The 22870-nt window shown below is 40.7% G+C and overlaps 1 protein-coding gene across 2 annotated transcripts in view; it reads right to left on the bottom strand.

Moving 5' to 3' along the window:
• Window positions 1–326: 326 nt before the first annotated feature.
• abca4a (ATP-binding cassette, sub-family A (ABC1), member 4a) overlaps window positions 327–22870 on the bottom strand; it is a 32343-nt gene continuing 9799 nt past the window's right edge. The window contains exons 11-51 of one of the 2 annotated variants that reach the window (XM_063484057.1): window positions 21221–21337; window positions 20707–20904; window positions 18605–18810; window positions 18346–18522; window positions 17908–18130; window positions 16925–17146; window positions 16454–16658; window positions 16281–16358; window positions 15916–16128; window positions 14792–14966; window positions 14566–14697; window positions 14295–14434; window positions 14047–14184; window positions 13194–13372; window positions 12847–12949; window positions 12236–12441; window positions 11897–11951; window positions 11638–11718; window positions 10816–10973; window positions 10532–10656; window positions 10255–10353; window positions 9979–10168; window positions 9734–9828; window positions 9616–9648; window positions 9294–9399; window positions 9082–9156; window positions 8798–8967; window positions 8438–8615; window positions 8210–8325; window positions 4989–5136; window positions 4785–4908; window positions 4293–4422; window positions 4033–4153; window positions 3852–3914; window positions 3662–3768; window positions 3370–3511; window positions 3144–3278; window positions 2915–3018; window positions 1909–2001; window positions 1533–1782; window positions 327–1365 (exon numbers count right to left, since the gene is read on the bottom strand). In XM_063484057.1, the coding sequence (XP_063340127.1) occupies window positions 1246–1365; window positions 1533–1782; window positions 1909–2001; window positions 2915–3018; window positions 3144–3278; window positions 3370–3511; window positions 3662–3768; window positions 3852–3914; window positions 4033–4153; window positions 4293–4422; window positions 4785–4908; window positions 4989–5136; window positions 8210–8325; window positions 8438–8615; window positions 8798–8967; window positions 9082–9156; window positions 9294–9399; window positions 9616–9648; window positions 9734–9828; window positions 9979–10168; window positions 10255–10353; window positions 10532–10656; window positions 10816–10973; window positions 11638–11718; window positions 11897–11951; window positions 12236–12441; window positions 12847–12949; window positions 13194–13372; window positions 14047–14184; window positions 14295–14434; window positions 14566–14697; window positions 14792–14966; window positions 15916–16128; window positions 16281–16358; window positions 16454–16658; window positions 16925–17146; window positions 17908–18130; window positions 18346–18522; window positions 18605–18810; window positions 20707–20904; window positions 21221–21337 (5730 nt within the window). In that variant the 3' untranslated portion in view covers window positions 327–1245. The remainder of the gene's footprint in view (window positions 1366–1532; window positions 1783–1908; window positions 2002–2914; window positions 3019–3143; window positions 3279–3369; window positions 3512–3661; window positions 3769–3851; window positions 3915–4032; window positions 4154–4292; window positions 4423–4784; window positions 4909–4988; window positions 5137–8209; window positions 8326–8437; window positions 8616–8797; window positions 8968–9081; window positions 9157–9293; window positions 9400–9615; window positions 9649–9733; window positions 9829–9978; window positions 10169–10254; window positions 10354–10531; window positions 10657–10815; window positions 10974–11637; window positions 11719–11896; window positions 11952–12235; window positions 12442–12846; window positions 12950–13193; window positions 13373–14046; window positions 14185–14294; window positions 14435–14565; window positions 14698–14791; window positions 14967–15915; window positions 16129–16280; window positions 16359–16453; window positions 16659–16924; window positions 17147–17907; window positions 18131–18345; window positions 18523–18604; window positions 18811–20706; window positions 20905–21220; window positions 21338–22870) is intronic. The other variant, XM_063484058.1, reaches the window with a different exon arrangement.

Below are 22870 nucleotides of genomic sequence, written 5' to 3' on the forward strand. Positions count from 1 at the left end.
CCTCATCATAAAGTGCCTGCGGAAGCAAACGAAGAAATTTGAAATGTCACGGCATCCATTTAAGAGTGCAACATCACTTTTAAGCTCTCAGGAGGAACGCTGATAAAGCAGATGTTTAATCACCCTAAAGTTAAGCCCTTCTAATGCGTATCTCAGATAGTTTTCTCCAGAGAAGTGCAAACTGTACTGACGTTAATGTACAGAGACTATCAGGTAGTCAGTGATAAGTGCTGCAGTTCTCAAGCCTATATTGCCTAATCTCAGGTTAAAACTGTTCTTTTTTTGGTTATAAAAGTGAATGCAAGGTCTGAATAAAGGTCCACATCTTAAAGAAAACACACTTTATTATTTATTATACTCTGCCTCACAGAAACACGCCATCATCTTCTAATGACACTAGGTGCTGCAAACAAATCATGAGGACAAAGCGCAAAAATTAAAAATTAATGGCATAAAGAGATCATATTAATGAAATGTATTTAACAGTGCAAGAAGGATTTTGTAATGATTATGAGCTGTATTGCACAGATCACCAATAAATCTCGTGATGCTTCAAGTAATACTGCATCAATAGGGTGCTAAGCCTTTGCCTCTCTGAGCCCTTACTCCACATATCTAAAGAAGGCAGTGAAAGTGAATCTTGCTTGGCATCTGAAGCAAAAATATATATATATAAACAATCTATGCTTTCTTTACACACCGACATTGAAGGTTGTTTTTTTTCATATTTCATCAGTTAAAGGCCTAAAAGGTGAGCAGAATGTGGAACAAATAGCAGGCAGGCACAGAAATGCTCCACAGTGTCCAAAAAGTCAAAGCCCGCTAACATTGTTTACCGGAGAAGCAAAATCGAGCAGCATGCACTTTTGCCACGAGTGAAATCAGTTTAAGGGATTGACTTCTTCACAGGCTGCGCTGTGAGGTTAGAAGATGCAACAGATCGACTGCAACGTTCAAAAGACTCCATCAAACGTGGATTTAAAACACAAAGGACTTCTTTTCCGCAAAAGTTGGAAACCAAAAGTTCATCCTCTGTTGACATCCAAAAAATGATGCGCCTGTCACTGGTGTCTGTTGGGTTGGGAGGGATTTTTCTGCAGACTGTCTCAAATCAAAAGGTGGCCCAATTATGCCTACTAGCTTTCAGTCCCCTCAAAGTACACACATCAATAGGACTTTGAACACTGGCTGCCAATGACATAAAAAATGATCAGCTCTCTTCCAGCTGAGCTCATTAAATTAAGTTCACCTCCCCAAAGACTTGATGGGTGTGGTATCAATATATCGCTGGGCTCCAGCAGCTTTTGGATGCAATACAATACTTTCATCCTCTCTTGACTGCTGTTTGGCAAAATTCACAAACACCTGCAGGGACAAAGAAACAAAAACAAAGATTTGATTGGGAGACATTTTTCAAGCCACAAAATGCAAAAGGAGGTTAAAATAAGACCGAAATGCTCTTGCAACATAATGAAATGGATCTTTTTGCCATTTTATAATTCATTGTGTTGTGCATTTCTGCACCTATTTACCTGGTCGAGAGTGGTTTGTGACACTGAGTAGTCCTCTATTTTGAGTTTCTCCTTATTAGCCAGGACCATCTGAAAGATCCTAGCCAGGGAGGATGAGGAGATCTTGTACTGTAGAGTGTTGTAGTGTTTCTCTCTCTGGATGCAGCCAGGGAAGGTGCTTTCCATGAACGCTTCAGCAGGGTTCAAGTCTGGGGCACAACCGGGCTTAGACGCCCTGATCTTCATGGTGACCACGTAGCCATCGCCAAATCTAAAGTGTGCAAAAAGACTGGCACTTTTAGTGAAATAGTTACTGAAACACTGGTGGATAGGAAAGGAGGAAAATGAAGATCAGGTATTTTGTTATATGAATAAATAATAAAGTAAAATGACCAACTTGTATTTGAGATGCTGAATAGTTCCCAAACACTTGAAGGATCCATTAACCATAATGGCCAAGCGCGTACACAGTGCCTCACATTCCTCCATACTGGAAAGAAAATCATAACAATTAGATGCCGTGCTCACTCACATGTGTACACACATAATACAGAGAGACAGGTGAGAAATCAGAAGATCAGAATAAGATAAAGTGTCTTTGTAAGTTATTTGGTCACCATATACTGCTAGTATTGCCTCAGCGTAAGTTGTAAAGGGCATATGTATTATCTGGACACTGGGAGTGGGGACTTTAAAGCGGTAGGGTGGATGGTTTTCCTGTAGGAGTTTTTAAGTGACAAACGCATTATTTCCTGCTTCCTAGTGAGATTTTGTGCATTGGTTTATGGAGTAAAAAACAAAATTCATTCACCAGATGTGAATTCAAAATGCAAAGGAATATAATGCAGTAAGGTTCTCTCTGACTTATGGCATATGATTTACTTTTCCGTCTTCCTTTCTGCATTTTCTCTGGGGAAATAGCCCAGAGTATTAAACCCATTATGCCCTATTATTGGGGGTACTGTCCCAGAAGATGCCTCTAAGGCATGGGTGTTAAACATAAGGCTTGGGGACCAGAATTGGCACAGTAAAGACTGCCTGCTGGACAGCTTTGGAAAATGCGAAGTAGGGCGTACATGTTTAGGCCTTTTTGCAGCTTTCGCTACTGATGAAGACCTGCTCTCTGGCCTTTCATACACCAAAGTAATTAAGTATAAATAAATAATTAAAAGGCAGAACTTCTTTACACTTCCAAAACTTCTTTTTGGACCAGACCACTTAAGATCAAAGTGTGGCCTACAGTGTAAAGTTTGACATCTCTGCTCTAAAGCAACGAAATGTGTCAGCATAATACCCCCACGGCATAACACAGCTGTGGAACGTAGGGGTCAAGCATTCAGATTTTTTTGTTTTATATGTCAGTTATCCATATGTATTTGTTTATGTTAAAATATATGCTTTACCTGTGTGACGTGAGGACCACGGCTCTTTTGTCCTGAATAACACTCATGATGGAGTTCCACAGAAAACGTCTGGAGAGAGGGTCCATACCTGTAGTAGGCTCATCCTAAAGTGCAGGAACAATAAACAAATTAGCTTTGGCACATCTGAATTTTGTCCATTATCTGCTTAATATTCTTATAACTGTAATATCCACTCATAACCCACTAATCCTGTTATTGTTGGACTCACCAGCAGCACCAGAGCAGGACAGCCAATCATTGCAATGGCTGTGGAGAGTTTCCTCCTGTTACCTCCGCTGTAGGTCCCTGCACTGTGACCTGCATATTCTGAGAGACCCAGCTTCTGGATGGCCCACTCTGCAACCTAAGTTAGAAGAAGATAAAGTTCCCCATTTTAAAATAATGTCACAACAAAACTTCACCCATCAACTGTCAGACCTAGTTCTGCATCTCACCCTGCTGATCTCAGACTCTGGCACTCCACGAAGGCGGGCGTAGAGGTGTAGGTGTTCTCTGCCTGTCAGCAGCTCATCTATGGCATCAAACTGAGGGCAGTAACCCATGTTCTGATGGACATCCAGGATATTGGTCAAAATGCTGTGAGAGATTTATGCAGATAGGTGAAGTGTATCAAACCTTCTTTTTCACCCACCATCACAGAAACTTAAAACAACGGCGATTATCAGCAACTAAATGTATTCGACATCAATGCTCAAATTCAGCACGGAACAACTGCGATGTACAAACCTGTAACCTGCAACCGAGGCTTCTCCTGAGGTGACATTAATGTCTCCAGTCAACATCTTAAAGGTTGTGGTTTTCCCAGCTCCATTTACCCCCAGGAGACCGAAGCACTGTGGATATTTGGAAGCAGAAAAAGACAGCCTTAACGGTAACATACCATACCATATATCAGTTTAACCAAACCTCTACAAACCTCTCCAGGTGATACTCCGACACAGATTCGGTCTACTGCAGGGATAATTGTTCCTGTGTAAGTCTGGTAAGAGAACATCAGAACAAAAATAAAGCTCAAACAGTCGGTTTGAAATCTTTCTCCAATATCAGTTTTCTTTCTTTGTTGTCCACAGTGTGTCCTAATAAAGACTAACACTGACCTTGGACAAGTCTCTCACATGTAAAATGTCATTTGATTTTCCACTCTGATAAATTCGCTGTCTTTCCTCTCCAACATCCACGTCTTCATCCAAAATGTGAGGCTTTGGGCAATTGGGTATCCTGCCAGCGGAAAAAAAATTGCTACTCAGTCATGGTTTGATTTGGTGTGTTATCTGGACAATGACTTTCATCACATGTGTAAATTTCAAATAGCATTTATTCATGTGCATCTAATAAGTTTGGTAACACATTTACTTGCCAGTTATTCAGGAAGAAGCGATACTGGAAGAGAATATTAATGATGAAATAGACAAATCCCTCAACACCCATGCAGAACAGGTTCTTCCCAATAAAATCCCAGTTATAGGGATCTGGACTGTAGTCCTCACCTGAGAAAATGTAGAAACAACATTCCTATAAATGTTTTTCCCAGTTGGTGCTTTTCATGTAAGTTTCTCCAGCCTATTTAATGTGGAAAACACTGGAATGCATGAACCGTTAGATACACATCATTAATATTTCATGTTGCATCTTTAGTTCACATTTGCATAGCAATAATGCTAATTCTGTTCCAGGGGATCTTGTTGCCTAAGCAGTCTTTCCAGTCTGATACAACACTGCAGCTGCTTCGGGTCATGGTGGCAAATGTGTGGTATGAGATTTCTGATGACCTCCTTATTAAAAAGACATTGTAGGATATTTTATAGCTACATATATTTGAGGGGTATGAGTCTGCGTGGTTCATAATTACCAAAGCGGGCATAGACATCACTTATAGCTTGGTTCATAGCCATGTCTATGAGACCTCGGCCCAGGCAGTAATGGGGGAACATCAGCATCACGCTCTTCAACAGCTGGTTGAACCCATACAGAGCCTAGATAGAAACCCAACATGTAATATTGAGTTTGACATTAAAATTGGTTGAAGTGGTAGAAACAAACCTACTGGACTTACCGTGTTGCTCTCAAACAGGTCCAGGATGAAGGTAATGGCACTGCTGTTGATGCCAATGAAGAGGTTGATACATGACAAAGAGACGTAGGCTGTGCTCGGGACACTGAACACGTATGACATGGGGTACATCATGGGTGTCACAGACCAGCTGAGAGAGGAGGGAGATTAGAAAAAGGATCAATTAAAGGGAAAGCCCAATGCTTGATGCTGATGAGAGGAAAACGCTGCAATAGATCACATTTTATGGTTTTTTGACAGTATGTGCTCTCCAAATCTTTGCCAAATAAACAAAAATGCTGCAAATATTTTTACTTGACATGGTATTTAATGACCCAGCCAGGCAATGTAGTGAAAACCTGATATACACGAGTTTAATAAGAATTCAGTGATGCAGTAGCTCATATTGAGGCCAGATGATAGGAAATATTTACCAGAGGAAGATTATAAAAACTCTACCCATGTAGACCAAACTCAAAACCAATCAATAATAAAATAATATTAGAATAAATATGTGATAGATATATGCAATATTAGAAAACCAGTCAGCTGTGAAATTAATTCAAGAAGTATGCTTGAAGTTTCCTTTTGATTCAGATCTACTTTCTTCTTGTTTTGTCTGTATTTCACAAGAATACAAATCTAATGTAGCTCTTAGAGGACAGGCTGGAGTTTATGTTGTGACATTTAGTGTAATTACATTAGGTTACTGCAGGACACAAATGTCTATGGAAAACTGGATCACACATCAGAGACTGGCTGCTTTAGATGTCATTTTCACCATTTTCAAACAATGTGGCTGTGACAATACGACATTATTACTAGTGACTGCAGGTGATGACTAATTTCTCAGTCGATTAAAAGAGAAGAAAAAGTTAGAATGACTAATCTAAAACTAAGAAACTAGCTAACTATCGAGCTAAATTTGAGGACTGTTTAATGGGCGTTCTTCACGTTCTTCAATCATGCTGTTTCACTGTGTGTCTCACGTCATTCATTATGAACACTGCACGTTACAGTCCAAACGGTCACAGAAGTAGAAGAATAAACTGATATTAAATATGATATGAAAACACTTTACTACAAAAGATGCTTACACATTATTAAAATGTCACAAATTAACATTAAAAAAACAAATAAATTGCAGATAAAAAGTGTTGTGCACAGCACTGGCCGTGCATTGTTAATGAAGCACATTGTTCTGCAATTAATGACAACCAATAAAATAACCACAATAAAATTTGCAAATCTGAAATAACAAGAAACAATAAATCATCCGTCCTTGTCTGGGGCGGCAGCCTAAGCAGAGAAACCTAGCCACATCTTCCACCTCATTTGGGGGAACAACAAGGATTTTCCAGGCTAGCCGAGAGATGTGGCCTGGGAACTCCAGCGTGTTCTGGATCTACCCTGTGTCCTCCTCACCCAGTAGGCAACCACCTCACCTGCCTCCATTCAATATAAAGGAGTAACAGCTCTACGATGAGCCCCTCCCGAATGACTGAACTCCTCACCCTATCTCTGAGGGAGAGAAAGCTCATTTAACCACTTGTTTCCACAATCTTATTCTTTTGCCTTCAGAAAATCTCAAAAAATAACAAAAATTTCATGCCTAGATTACAGTTTTTCTCAGTTGCTTTGGTGCATTTCTCACAACAGAATTAAACTTTGCACAACAGTTAGTTCAACCTCCACAACATGTAGTCGTTTTGGCACAACCTTGTGGCGGTTTCATGTTCATTTCGTCCAAAGGCAAATGCCTTTGGACATGAAGCAGTTGAGTAAGTACAAATATCTAAAGAATGGTCACTTTTGACTTGCTATTCATCACTATCTCCTTGCTTCTATCATGAATGTCACAATTATTTATACTTGTACCGGCTGAATAGTCATTGTCCATACAACTAATAGTCTTCATTTCATTGCTTGTGTCAGTGCACTCAAAATTGTTGAACATCTTGTCAAACAATTTGTACACCCATTTTGAAAACCCTATTTTTAAGGAGTTTCCATGAAAATCTCCATAAATTACTTTTCTCAGGTGAACCTTAACTCACACTAATGAAAATTGGTGTGTGTTACTCTTACTTGCAACCAATGAAAAGCCTCTTCTACCCAGTCATAGGTGAATCACGTTACAGTATCCCCTACTCTACAAGTATATATAGAATGTAAACCAACAGACAGGATTTGCATAAGGTGCATACTGAATCTACAAAAGCTTGTGATGACATCACAGCAGAGTCCTGCAGAGGATGGATTCGCCACTCCAGGAGATACTTTCCTCGCTGCATTGCGAGGGATAACATCTGTTGTGATGTAGATGAAAATATGTGGCCAGACAGACAGGAACGTCTGGATGTGCCAGAATGATTTACTGTACTGTTACATGTGCTGTTTATTGTTCACATTAGTGCACAGCTCTACCAAATGGGTGATTTTATGTTTACATGTATTCTACAGTGAACAAGTGACTGTAGCATATTTTTCTTTTGCACAATTCTGTAGGATTACAAACACTTCTACACAATGGAAATGTGAAACGTACGTATTCAGTGTCTCAGTTACTCCCAAGACTCCCATAACATCTACAGTGACTTCACTGCACATTTCAGATGGCTGTACAGGTAGGCCATAGTGCTGTCGTCAGCATTTTCAGGTGTCACCAATTGTTTTTGCAATGGGAAACACTGAAATTATAAACTGTCATAGTGGAAACATGACAATGCCATTTGACTATCTTGTTCATACAGATGGTGTCAAGACTTTTCATTTTGATGGCACTGGCAGTTTCATTGACATGGATACTTGCTTTTGCGGTATGGATAATCAATTCTGTGCATGTGACGTGCTTTTGCAGGCTATCCACTAGGTTTTGCAGTTTGCACTAATTGTTTTGGGAAATGCACTAACTGCTGTGCAAATGTTGATGGTGTTCTGAGAAACGCACCAAAGCGACTGAGAAAAACTGTAACATTTTTCCACAATGTTGTTTGGGCTGCAGCTCCACCTGGTGGCAGATGGCTGAATAACAGCTAAGACAGTTTACTGGCACTGGGAATCAATTAGAATGTTAAGAACTGGATTAAATGACTAGTACGTCTGGCACCGACTAGTTTGATCAGTGACAATTATTCATCTAGTCATGCACATCCATAATTATTACACCGTTAGTTACTAAAATCACACATGTAAAACAGTAAACTAAAAAGATTAAAGCTTACCCGTAAAGCATAAGCAGAGCAATTAATGGTTGGAGGTTTGTTGGTGAGGTGTAGCACTTCCTGTCGAAAAAGATGAAAATTTCCACCACCATTGCTGCACTGATGGAATAATTAACCTGAAGAGAGTCACAGAAATACCAGTGTTTGCAAAAAGCTACTGACGAATCTTCTTGATTGTACTGAAATCTCAGCCACTGTCACAGTCTTAATGTAATGCTGCTGCACTACCATGTCCCACAGAAAGTTGGCCATCCAGTACACCAGTGGACTGACACCACTGACAAACTGCAGGTGTTTGGCCTGAGTGACCCTCTCCTGGATGAGATAGAGGACAAAGCTGGCTGGGACAAAGGACATGGCAAAGATGACACAAATGGCCACCACTGCATCCACTGAAGTGGTCAGACTGGGAAAATAAGAGAGAGATGGATCAGTTTCCAAAAATGCGGTCATATTTAATGTTGTCTTGTTTTCTTTTTTTTTGTATTTTTTGTGGAGATCTTTGTGCAACAAATATCTTTTTTTGGCTCTCTTAAAAAGCCCTTGAAATAAGATGGGGTGATAACTACTTGGTTGACGTTGACTCACACAGTGATCTCAGAGAGCTGTTCTTTGGTGAGGTTTAGAGGATGGTTGATGGCAGTCATTCCATATTCAGCAAGGTTAGCTTCTCTGGGCAGGTTTGCACGGAGGATTGCATTGTTGGCCACGTTCATAAAAGATACCATGGCATGCCAGCCCTTATTGTTATACCACACCTGCAAAAAGGAATAGATGCTGCTGATGATTCCTAATATCAAACTACAGCATGATCTCTCATATTGTGTAGGCAAGTTAATTTTAGAGACAAAGCTTTCATTTAATTAACTGACCTTGACATTGTTTTCAGTCTCCATGTACCTAAAGAACGTCCCTATGTCGTTTAGAGTTTGTTTTGAATATTTTCCCTGCAAGCAAAAATTTGAGGGTTAAAAAAATAACCACAAAGGAGCAAAGTGATAAACATGCAGAAACTGAGATAAAGCGCATGCAATGACTCAGACCCTAAACAGAAAAAAAACAGTATTTGGCTTCAAAGGCTTACCCCTGTTACATTGAGCAGTCGTCCCAGCTGACCTGCTACATCCTGGATGGTCTTTGGCTCCACCCCTAAAACAGGGAGCTGTGCTCCCACTGATATACCCCCGTACCTGGATGCCACACAGAAAATCCCTTTGACAGAGAATTTCAGTAATCTGCCTGCTTTCATACTTAAATTATTACCTTATTTCAACCACTAGAGGGAGAAGCATACCACTGCACATAACACAACGTCTATGAGGTGCACTTCAACCATGTCAGACATTTCCACTATTTGGACTGAAATGGATTTTCCAATAAATTAGTTTGATTCAAATTTAAATTACCTTTGTTCATTCACCCAGTATTTGCTTTTCAAGCTGAAAAAAAATCAGATGCAGAAATTAGATATTGTTTTCACCCTGGGGTATATTAAAACAACTGACATGAACTTGTCCAAAACACCTGGTTCTGATGATTCTGGGGTAGGTTTTCACCAGGTAGTCTGAAATATTCCTGCCTGTTAGGTCCATGAGGACATCTCCTGTTGACTGGATCCTCTGAGGAATAGGAACAGGATTTCTCTGTTAACACTTGTCAGCAGCAGTGGATCGAATGCAGATGTAATTCCACTTATGGATCTTAGCGTTGTACTTATATAATTGCATGCACATAAGGTGGTCATGTTCAGTATCGGTTACGTAACCTACCTGTGGAGGTGGCAGCCCTCCAGCTCCATCAGGACACACAGGAAGCATGGTGAGTTTTGTAGGTGTGCTGCACTGGCATTGTGGAGACGGTCTCAGGGAGCTCCACTCTGTGCCAGCCAGCATTTCTATGAGGGCAGGGTTGACCAAGGGCATCTCCCATTCTGTGGTGATGTTGTTACATGGGAAATCTCTTCCAATGGAGGAAAGGAACTAATGTTAAACAAAAAACACACACAAGACAGTGCAAGAACCGCCAGTTCTGTTAAGTTGACTTACTCCAGCGGTTCATCCGCCATGCACCGAGTCCCAAAGCCGGGCTTGTCCAACAACACCTCACCGAAGTACCTCATCTGAGCATCTGGAGGGCGCTCATTACTACATTTGGTAAAATGTAATGAATAACAAATAGCAAAAATCTGAAAATTCTGTCCATTTACACATTTTACACAAACATTTGTTGAAAGATGTTTTATTTGCGCCAGACTGATCAACCCAACTGAACAGTGACATCTCCTCATAACAGCTAAACCTTTCATGATGGCCTAGTGCACACCTGAAGAAGGTGTATTGTTGTCCATACATCCATGGGCTGAGGGTCAGGCTCGGATACTCTCCAAAAGGTGGAACGATCAGAGTGAATGTCAATGCCAGGAAAACAAAACTGGCAGGCAGGACAATCTACGAAAGACAGAGACACAAAAAACAATCTTACACAGCTGAAACGCATAGTGCACTTTGCTTGTTTCCACAGCCATCCAAGGTAATGGTAGTTCTTAAAATAATAATAATGATAATAATAACGTCTTTTATTAAGATATCAAAAAATAAGAAGGTTACCTGGGCAATGAAGTCTTTGTAAGAGCGTGTGGCATGATGCAACCTCTTGATTACCAGAGCAAAGAATTGTTTGGTGGTCAGACAGAGGCCTCTGACCTGGTAAGATCCTCTGCCTGCACTGCCTTCTGAGGTGTCACATGTACTCTGGCCATTGGACTCTGAAATAAAAGCTTAAATTAAAATTACTTCCACCAGAGATCTCAATGCTAAATTACAGCCGCCGGTGAGCTAGCCAAGCATCTTTAGTCTTCACTGTGACCGAAAAGCATTTGCCAGCAGTGCTCATTAGCCTGACTTTGGCTGGCCTAATAGCAAAGCTGAAGCTCTCTGCATTACACTGTTGCCAGGAATAACCTTTGCCAAAATAAGTAGTAGAAACAAATACATAAAAAGAGATTAAAAGAGCATCTTATAATCTTAAATGTTAGAGTTTCATCAGTGACTGATAGGATTTTCTGGCCTGGTGAGGTTCTAGTTAGCTGAAAACAAATGCTACAAGCAGAAGGAAACAGCTAGCATGGCTTTGTATGTTAGTCTTTTCAAATCTACTAATGGAGCCGTTATGTACCAGAGTAATTAATGGTCACTTCCTTTGTGTATAAAATGTTTCTAAGCTTTTGAAAACTTTTTTACAAATGTTTTGTCAGCTTTTTCATATTTTTTATATATGCTAGGCTAACTAGCTATTAGTAAGTACTTTCATTTTTACCATACAGAAATCTCTTTATGTTATTTCCTTTTTAGTGTAACCTTCACAATAACTGTTGTTTTCCTCACAACAGCAGCTACTGGCCAGAGCTGTGAGCTTAAAGACGCTGTCACCTTTTAGCGGTTCCATATCAACAGCGACTCTGTTGAATCCACAGAGACTAGCTCGAGAAATCTGTTGCCATGATTTGTTGTCTGAGAGAGTTAAAGAATGGATATGAAGGACATAAAACATGATTATGGGTGGACTGAGAAAACAATCCGAACTGTCAGGCTCCAATCAGGCTTTGATAAATCAACAGGAAGAAAAGAAGTGGTGAAAAGAAAATTCTGCCCTAGATTGAGCTCTTTGTACAGTTTGTTCATGCTTTACCTTGAAAACATTTCCTCTTGGTTGCATTCCCATCTGCAGTGACCTTCAGAAAGATCTGCAAAAAAAAACCCCATTTATCCATTTTAATTTCAGGACATAAGACGAAGAAATTTTAATGAAAAAAACATATAAAATGTATCTTTTTACAGAGACAGTCAGGCAGTGACAGATTGCCAGTTTTTAAAGATATAATAATTATTTTTTGCTTCTTTATTTCTAGTTTTAGTTATGGAGTCACAATGTTAATTTGCAAATGTAAATGACTATTGATATTATTCCTATTATTGTAACTGCATGAAACTACTGCTTTTACTTTCAGGGTTATTTTTTTCCACACACCTCCTCCAGAGACGTGTCAGACACTCCAAAGCTGCTGAGGCCGATGTCCAAGAGAGTTTCCTCCAACTCCCTGAAGAGGCTAGCATAAGCCCTGGGCTGGAAGTTACGATTGGGCAGAAGAAAGGTGAGCTCCTGGCCAATAGCCTCGATCAGACGGGCCTGGGGCACATGATGATGGACCAAGGCTGTGATGCTTTCCATGTTACCTGCAGATAAGAAGATAAGATAAGAAATATATTTTGCCTTAAATCAGCCTTTTACACATTATTCTTTGCATTTAATCTGTTACTCAGTGCACTTAATTTTCGCACTACCTAATGCTAATGATTTAATTTTATAGGTCACAGTATTTCACAGTGAATACAAGGTGTTTCTAGGTGTGTTGTCAGCAGATACAGTAACCAGAGTGACTGCAATCCATTGTAAAGGTATTATTCATCAACATGACAAAGGGAGTGTGCCCTATAGTCTTAATAATTAGATTAATAGCCTAAAAACAGGTTCAACGAAAATGACAATAGTGTCGGCATAACGAAGTGATCTCTGATACTAATAATATAATGAATTAATGGCCAGCTTTTCCCACGGTAAGTCCTCTAAATGTGACTTACCATCCATCTGTCTGTCAGGGGTGTGACTCTCCTCCCGGTTCGCTTTAAATGTCGAACATTTCGAGCACACACACGAGCAATCCTCTGTGCAGTCACAGCTAGGCTGAAGGACACCGTAACAAGATATTAATGAGAAATCGCTGTGTCGCAGTGTTAAATATACCACCAGAAAAATAAGAAATCCCGCTGTGTTTTCTTTGTAATGTTGGGGGTTTTACAAATGTTATAAGGAGGAAGGAACTTAACTTTAAACCAGGTTTACTTTAATTTGCAAAACTACAACATCTATAACTTTAAAAAGGATAATGCACAAATATACAACAGGTTCCCTCTTCCTTAGTTCCCACCTTGAGAGTGTTATGCTTCATGCGGCGTACAAGAGTGAGGTAGAATCCAGCACCAAAACAGTTCTTTAAGAAGATTGGGGAACCGCAGCAGTAGAGGCGACCCTGAGAAATGATAGCCACGCGGTCGCTCAGCAGGTCAGCCTCATCCATGTGATGGGTGGACATGATCACTGTGCGCCCTGCAAACAGCACAGAGAGAGAGAATTTAATAAAGAGAGGCTGAATAATGGAAATATGCGTTTGATTTAAGAAAAGCTTTTCAAAGCTGAGTAATAACTCGTTTTTATTATGGCGATTTCAGTGGAGCTGGTCTGATTGTGGTGTCATAAATCCTTCCGGCCCAAGAATATATTAAACACAGTCATCCATGTTATACTGGAGGCATCTGTCAGTTGTAATAGAAAATATATCATTTATTATATATTTCACTTTAAAGTTTTAGTTCAGCAAGGTTAAAGTTTATGAGGCGTCAGGTATGCCAGAAAAGTGTAATACGTGCTGTTGGTAGTGGTTTTGTTGCTATAATGATTTGTGCAGGATCTAAGCTTAATTATTTGTGGCCCGTCTAGACAAACCAGTCAGATGTATTCATCGTCTAACCTCTACAGGCCATGTTGTGTAACAGGTCGAGCTAAGTGTGTTTAATGATTTTCATTTTAGATTTCTTCTAATGTGAATAGTCGGGTTGGGTAATTAATTCTCTGTATGAACACTCTTGTGCCCGGAATATTTTCGTGTAACACATAATAATGTTTTCTTAGTACAATCTACAATCGCATATACAACACTGGCTTACTGGTTTTTAAAGTATTTATACCAATACTCCTCTAAAATCAGTAAGGATCAGTGTTACCTGCACGGTATTTGAGTAGCAGGTCCCAGATAGAACGTCTGGAGTAGGGATCCACCCCAGATGTGGGCTCGTCCAGGATCACCACCTTGGCCCCGCCAACAAAAGCCAGAGCAACAGACAGCTTCCTCTGCATGCCCCCTTGAACAGAACACCATCATTTATTGATGGGGAGTACATTATTGTGTGTGTGTAGCCCGCACTACAGTGAGCTTTGATAGATTTATGTGTGCATCTGCTTCCAAACACACCTGAAAGGTTCTGGGTCAGTACATCTCTCTTGTGAGGAAGACCCAGATCCTGCAGCATGTTCTCCACCTCCTCCTCAGCCTCTGCTATTGGACGGCCTTTCAGCAGAGAGTAGAAGAGGATGTGCTCTGCCACAGTCATACTGATAAAGAGCAAGAGAAAGACAAGGAAACAGTGATCCAGCTATACAGTACGGTGCTATCTTTATATCCGTTTGCTCATGTAACATGTCCAAAAACTACTTCTGTTATTAATATGTGAGGAAGTACATACTACTGAAAAAGGACGTTGTGTTGAGGACACATTCCCAGAGACTGTCGGATAGTGTCCATGTCCGTGCGGATGTCTTTCCCATAAATGGTGGCTGTCCCTGAGGTGGGAGGATACATACCAGTCAAGACAGACCTAGGAGAGACAGAAGAGAAGAAAACAGATATTAGTATATTTTCTTTAGTCTATAGATATACATCGATGGGCATCTATGTACTGTTTGGCATACATAGTGGTGGTCTTTCCAGCTCCATTGTGCCCCAGAAGGGCAGTAATCTGGCTCTCATAGAAACTGATGGAGAGGCCGTCCACAGCCGGTCTGAAGCAACTACCGAACATCTTGACCAGGTCCTTGATGCAGACACCCTTTACTAGATCATCTGGCTCTGCCTCAAAGTAAGGCTCTGTGGACACCAAAGACACATTTCATCTCTTTCATTTGTCTAGATATGGAGTTAATAATGCAAGACAAAAGAAAACTACTGAATTCCACAAAACAGAGTAACAGAATATATGTTTTTCAGTAAATTAAAAAAATGTAATATTTCCCAAATGAAAGCAGGAAGGAACATATGAGCTCAGCCAACTGGAATGCCATACAGTGCAAAGGAAACGTTTCCATCACTTATTAACTAAGCATAAACCTGAAGGGTTAGCCGTGTACGTTCACAAATGTCAGCAAGTGCAAACACATACAAGGACACTGAGTTCCCACACAGGTAATGTTGACAGTGATAAATGGAAAATGAGGGGCAAAGTGAATGCAATGAAAGAGAGCCCTAATCCTGCATTGAAATCAGCTGTTTGCCTGGAGAAACATTACATAAGTCCAAGTCATAAAATACATAATTAACTGTACCAGCAAAAATGCATCCTATGGGAGGAAGCTAGTTCACTCACGTATGAAAACACAGACATGTATGTTGATTTATCAAGTTATTATCATCATATCACTGTATAAAGTGATAAAAACCATATCAATATGAATAGTAGTGACACTAAAGATGGTACTGGATTGATACTAGCGTAACAGGATAGGGTTCAGTAGCCTTGTGAATGGTGTTGAATAAATTATGTTTTCTTGGAAGTGAAAAAACGCACCTGCAATGTAAACAACATACATACAGCAGATTTTAATAATCCTGATACTCTTTGTAGGTTATAAATGAAGTGTCATTCAGATTGATTCATGTGTTTAGAGGGAACAGACTTGTATACATGCTACGATCATTATAGTGAGATGTGAAAAATATGCCGTAATTTGTTCTTTAAATTGAGAAAGTAGCAGACAGTTAAATGTAGAAGCGTGTTGTATTTTTATACACCGTGGTAAAGCTGCTCCATCCGTTATACCGTCTTTCTCCTGGTTCTTCTCGGGCTCGTTCTCCTTCCCCAGCCTCTCACGCTGGTCGTGATGCTCACAGGAAGGTGGATCCTCTATACCCTTGGTTTTTTCTGGGCTATTCTCCTGATCATGGATTCCGTCTTTTTCTTTTGTTTGCTCTCCTTGCTCTTTGTTTGCAAGATTATCAAAGCCTTTTTTATCCAACTCCATTCTGGTGTTGCCTTTGGGAAATGAGATTTAAATTAGTTTGTTGAAGATGACAAAAACAATATGTTGGATTTATGACTGTTTCTTATCTGTCTGCAATATCCACTCACAAACAAATTAACCCTCCCACGAAAAAGCATCCGGAAATGTAAAATAGCATACGTACCTGAAGCTGGAGCCACAGTGTTGAGCCAATAACAGGGCAGAAAGGGGAAGTAAAATGGGCGGCCAATTCCATACTGTCCTATGATGAAAACAAATCGCATTAAATAAATGAAGGCAATTATTTTTAATGAAATAGCTGTAACGAGACCCTTCACTATTCTCCTACACACTAACCAGGGAATACATTGTCCAGGTACCACGCCAGAACTCCATAGAGGACTGTGTCCAGGCCCATCATGCAGATGGAAGTGAGGAAGGAGAACTCATCCCCCTCCAGCGGGCTTGTCTGGATGTTATCCCACTGAAGACCCAGACCCTGCTCCTCATACCTTGACAAATACTCTGTCCCGAACCCAAATGCCACTTGAGATAGTAGACTCTGAGAAAGGAATCAGTGCTAAGATTATCTTTGCTTGACATTTAAAGCAAGTCTGTCAACCATCTCTAGTCTCATGTGTTATTCCTATTGTCTGTTCCTAAGTCTGCATCAGAGTTTAAAGGAAACAGAAATAGCTTTGGTTGGTAATCAAGCTGATAATATACTGTGTGTAAGTATTAATGATTCTAATGAGCTAATCCTGTTCTATAACTAAAACTAAATAACAGTGATTATTAGTAAGCATGCTTTCCACTTGAGACACCCACCACCAGGAGCTTCATGTCTTTGGTGATGCGGTCTTGCCAGGCGAAGCAAAAAATGTGCGGAAGGTAAAGGGTGAAGTAAATAATACCACAGCAAGCAGCTGCCAAGTTTGCCTGGTTGAAGAAGACGCTGAGAAGGAAGCACTGCATGATGGTGGCCGTGGTGAAGGTGAGCAGAAACAGGAAGAGGATGATCGGGTTGCTGTAGTTCAACACCCTGCCTCCCTGTAATTAAGGCAAAAAAGTGCATGGATGATGTTGTCATGCTCAGTGTGCTTGTACACTGGAAGAAAAATGTCTTTAATATAAATATTTGATGGCTTGGGTAAGTGAAAGACTCATTTATTTCCCCAAAACCAAATTTACTGGGTTTTAAGTCATTATGAAGCTTTTGAAGAGTTTGAGAATATAAGATAAGAAGAGCTAATAAATAATCACCACAAAAACAAGAAATACTAATGAATTTTCACACATAATTTGAAAGTTTTAATATTTATTTTTTGTTTTTTTACACAATACTCCCACTAGATGTCACAACAGCCCATTTTACAATAATGTGCCTGCCGAGTAACTAGCTGTCTACATGAGAGAACTTGTGGCTTAGAAGTGTTAATTATTCACCGGCAAATTACTGCAAAGACACTGACATAATTCCCATGATATCACAGTATTCACAGTTATTTCATTAATGATTTATGGGGTCAGTGAGAAACTATTATCCATTTATTATTTCAAGGTAAAACACTTGTAATGATTCACAGTGTAAATCATGATTTACTGGTGCGTTATATAACAGATGCACTGACTTAATCACACGTACTGCCTCTGGTAAAATGCCAGATTGTGGTGCAAAACTAAATGGTTAAATTTCAACTTCATGCAAATAAGGAGAGTGGTGTTGGTAATCAGATATTTGCTTGGATGAGTTGAATAAAAGCCCAGACACAAAAGGAGCTTCTAGAAAAAGCTAAGCTCTTTTTTCTCACCATGATGATGGCCGTAAGAAGAGCTGTGCTAGTGCCCATCACAATAAAGCTGTCAATAAACCAGGTGGACCAAATGACACCGTTGGTGACCCCTATGGCCTTAAGGGTCTCCTTCAACCGCAGTTCCTTCTCCAGAACAATGCTCTTTGCAATCATGGACACAGAGTAGACCCAGGCCAGAACCATGAAGATGGGGAAACAGCGATTGAGAGTCAGCATGAAGCTTTAAAGGAAGACAAAGAGGGCAAAAGTGATGAAGGAGAAATGTGCAGTGATTGTCGCATGCATCTCACAAGTTGTCAGCTTTCCTGCCAAGACAGATCAGTTTTGGCACATGGACAGATAATTCATTGCTATACTTTGAAAGTAAAAGTTCTGATCTGCAATGACTGTTAAATGTAATTATTTGCATTCTTTAATTATAATAATTCCACTAACAGATCATCCACGTAACAAGGGTAGGGCATCTGCTGTAGGTAAACACCCAGCGGCCGCTCCTTTCCTGTCTGTGTCTTGATGATGGCATGCTCTATTATGTCCTGCAGGTAAGCGAAGCCACCCCAAACGTAACGGAGGTCATCCATAGGATCAGCTCTGGGGCCTGGATCCCAGTACCTGAGGAATACACGCATATTTAGCTCCTACATGTTTACTGTGTGACATTAAATACATAATTTAAGTAGAATTTCATCCCAACCTGTCTTTGACCTTATTGGTGCGTTCCACTGCATCAATATCCATACGGATCTTGAACTTAACATGAGGCGGGGGATTAGTAGTCCAAGAGTACATATTTACAAAGACGAGGCCTGCCCAGAACTTTCTGTCCTCCAGCATGCCTAACGCCCGATACGTAACAGTATCCTCATCAGGCAGAGCCACAAATTTATCCAGAATTACACACTGGGAGCGAGAGAGGGAACAGAAGAGAAACAGTCATCAACTCAAAAACTCAAAATAAGTTTCCTAACAGGTCACTGCCGTCAATGCTTGAGTTTACCAGAGGATTCAATGAACATTTATCAAAAATTCGGTTCAGTTCAAATTTTTTTATATAGCACCAAATCACAAGAACAGTTGCCTCAAGGCACTTTACATTGAAAGGTAAAGATATCAACAATCAGACGACATCCTATGAGCAAGCATTTGGCGACAGTGGGAAGGAAAAACTCCCTTTTAACAGGAAGAAACCTCCACCAGAGATTAATAATGATGATTAAATGCAAAATGGTGTATAAACACTTTGTGTTTAATCCTAACCTGCCTTTATGGTCAATAAGGTTTGGAACCTCGACATGTTACCAAATGAATAAAAACGTACAGGATAAACTTTTAACCGGTGTAAAAGTCTTCAGTAAAAGTTATAAGAAGACAAAAGGGGAAAAAATGACTGAAAATCATGACTGTCTTTACAAAAATGAAAATTTTAATCTGCAGGTGGTGCTAGAGAAAAGTACATTACCAGAGTCGTCTTGAATTCAATCAGTTTGGAGAACTATGAATATCAAAACTTCATTTGTGGCTGTTCCATAGTGACAGACAAATACTGCCATTACTCAAACCAAACCTAACAGAATGGCTCGAATGTTAAAGACAACAGAGGCTAGTGAGTCACAAAGACATGTGTGTATCTTCACACATGTGCAGTGGCATTGCAGTGGTTGTCTCTTCACTGAAAACCGTGTCTGATACAGCGATTCACTGTAAGTGAATACAAATAGGGAGAGCCTGGTTTCAAAAGGGATCCCGCCAGAGCAAAAATATTTACCTCTTTGTGTGCAAACACACATATGCATCCACGTATATTCATCTACAGTATGCATTTATAAACCCATTATCCAGAACACGTACTGAAACTACTCCAAATCCAAAAGGCCTCCCCTTCATTTAATCAAGCATCCAACTAACAACACTGCAGCCCAACTGGGTGGTGAGATCTGAATGCATGCCACCAACCTGACTCAGCCAGCCATCAAGCTCACGTTCATTGTTGCCACTTTATAAAAGATGGTGGACAGAGTGACAGCTGTATCTAATCGGCCTCAATCGTTCCCACTCTCCCTGTCACACAGAAGTGCTGTAAGCTTCAACTTGGACAAAAACAGAGAGCACCAACAATCTACCCAACCATGCCCCCAGATACCCCAGTGTCACCCCCAAGTGTGATAGGCCTCTCATCCTGCTCAGCCTGTACAGGGAAATGGGTAACTTTGTTTCAAACACATTGGCCCACTCATAGTGGAGGGCACTCACAAGAGATGGTCTGTGATGCTTTTCTTTTATTTTACCCTCCCTCTCAATCAGCAGTAAACAAAAGAGATTTGACAGCCAGTTTGCTGCTCTGGCTCAGGCCCACCTGGGTGGATTTCCATGTCTTTGGACAGGGGGACAAATTACAGTTCCCAGAGACACTATCTAAATGTTCAGATCATGTCAAGGGTTGCATTGAGCACGTAGCGGTTAGGTAACCAGGGCACTGAAATCAGCGGGTGACAGGACCTGTGAATAATTGGATTATGTCATGAAAAGGCCTGTCACCTTTTCAGGTGAAGTGAAAATTGCACAACAGTCTGCACTCTTACTGTCAAAGTCAGACAGGTGAAAAGGTTAAAAAAAAAACACTTTGCAAAAATTATTCTGACACTTTGGATTCATCTCGAAATGCCAAGCTCCCTTTGACAAGTCAGTATAATTCCACACACTGATACACACTTCACAAAAACAGAAGACTGGTACTGGAGAGGCGATCGCAGGAAGAAAATGCTAAATCCACCCAAGAAAAAAGCAACAGCCACTCACATCCCCATACTGGTTAAGCATCCGAATCACCCGGTCTGTAAGGTTGAAGATGTCCCGCCAGTCAAAATCAGGCACGTCATCTGGGCGTTCCTCTGGGGGGCCGCTGTGCAGGAAGTTGAGGATGTGTTTGGAGGAGAAAGGCGCCATCTCCAGACTCCGGTCGATGAAATCCATCACAGAAGGATTACGGATGGTGTCCTGAAATGAAAGGAAGAAGGGTCATCACACTTACTTAACTATTTTTCCCCACTAACAGAAGCAAGAACCTTTTCTTTTTCTTTTTTAAGAAGATGTGGTTAAGTGACCAGTAGGAACACAATAATCCTGCCAAGACAAGAACAAGAGATGCAATAATGTTACTGTTATCTAAAGTTATTAGACTGATAGGTACTAGATTGTTGAAGACAGGTCACTTTATTAGGACACTAATATTTTGTTAATCTACTCTGTGGTTATCTTTTGATGTTAAAAGAGCCTCAATCACTGACACCTTTTCATTCACACACTACCCTACCCGGATCATCTTGACTTGGACTCCATCTTGGAAGAAAGCCCAGATCTGAGGAGCAACTTCTTCCCAGGCCTTCCCCATAGTCCTCAGCCTCTCCAGCTCCTCAAAGGTAGTGTTAGCCTACGGGAGACATGCAAATGAGCATGTCAGTAGTTGGAAAGCGTTAGCCAAAGCGAAGCAAAGCTATTCAAACTGTTCCCCATATCTTAATGGAAAAACAATATAGGAACAGGTACAAACACAATATACAGAAGAAATGAACAAGTTCATTAAATCCGCACGTGTGTACACAACATTCAGACATTCAAACACACACTCTGTCACAGATCTCCTAATCTCCCGCTACATACCATTCCCACATTAAACTCCCTGTGAAAACAGGATCAGCAAAGACAACACACACATTCTCACACAAAGAATTCCTGTCGGCCTGTATAGATAACCGGCAACTGTGCAACAAATATTTACCACACGCTTATCGCTAAAACCCTGAATGTGCGTATGGGTACGCTACAGTGCTTTGTGTGGCACACACCCAAGGCTGGCTACTTCAGCATTCAGCCGTGTGCAGTGGGGGATGAAAGCACTCAAGAGTACACCCAATTAAACGCCTTCCCCTTGTGTGTGTCTGATTTTGGGTGACAATGGGGACAATGGAGCTGGGGTGACAATGGAGGCTGTTGGTGACAACTGGCTGAATGCATTCAGCCTGCCCAGTGAATCCCAGTCAGGTTCCCACAAGTGAGTGCTTCCTCAGCCCATGAGGCAGTTTGAAAACAGCAGGCAAAAGGGGAGAACAAGGGAGCTAGGGGGGATTACTTAGTTCCATAATTTTATCAAAGGAAGCAATCAAAGTATCTTTCGAGTAGCTGACGTGCAACTTTGAATATGAATATCTATACAGACACAGCAGCACATATGATGCGTCTAATATAAGAGACACTGTAAAGATAAAAATGGATGTTGATTGTGCCCTCACAGAATACATATGCCTCTATCTATGCTTTCCAGTAAAAAGAAGGCACTGAAGTATGTGACTTTGCACTTTAAGATAAATTCTTACAGTGTAACAAATGAAAAATAAGCACAGTAATGGCAGGATACAGTACAGACAAGACCTACATGGCTCACATAAAACAAGGGCAGTCACACAAAGCGTGACAACATATGTTTAAGCGCATGGTTCTTCGCTTTCTTATGAAACACGCTGATGCATGACAGGAGCTGAGAGCATGACAACAAAGAGCCTATAGAGGCTATGTTTTCAACCCCTTGCTCATTACATTCCTAGACCAATCAAGATCGCAATCTGAGAGAAGAGGAAAACAAAGAGGTCATTAAAGGTTGGGAAGGGGGAAACGCACGTTTTTGTGTGTCTCTTTTGTGTCCGATCACACATCCTTAAGGAGACACTTTGTTGCTTACACAACAGTTAAAAAGGCCACGGCGCCATTAGACTGCGCCGTGGTTTCACCATAGCCGATCAGCTTGTGCTCTTGCATTGCGATCAACCCATCCATGACCGCTACCAACCCATCCCCGCCCCTCAAAGGCCTTTGACCAACACGTATCTACATCTAGACACAAAAGGTTGGACATGACTTGATGAAAGCTGATCCCCTTTTGAAGGAAAATGCATTGTTCACTACAGTG

This window comes from Pelmatolapia mariae, linkage group LG9 (assembly GCF_036321145.2).
Source record: "Pelmatolapia mariae isolate MD_Pm_ZW linkage group LG9, Pm_UMD_F_2, whole genome shotgun sequence".
Lineage (NCBI taxonomy): Eukaryota > Metazoa > Chordata > Actinopteri > Cichliformes > Cichlidae > Pelmatolapia > Pelmatolapia mariae.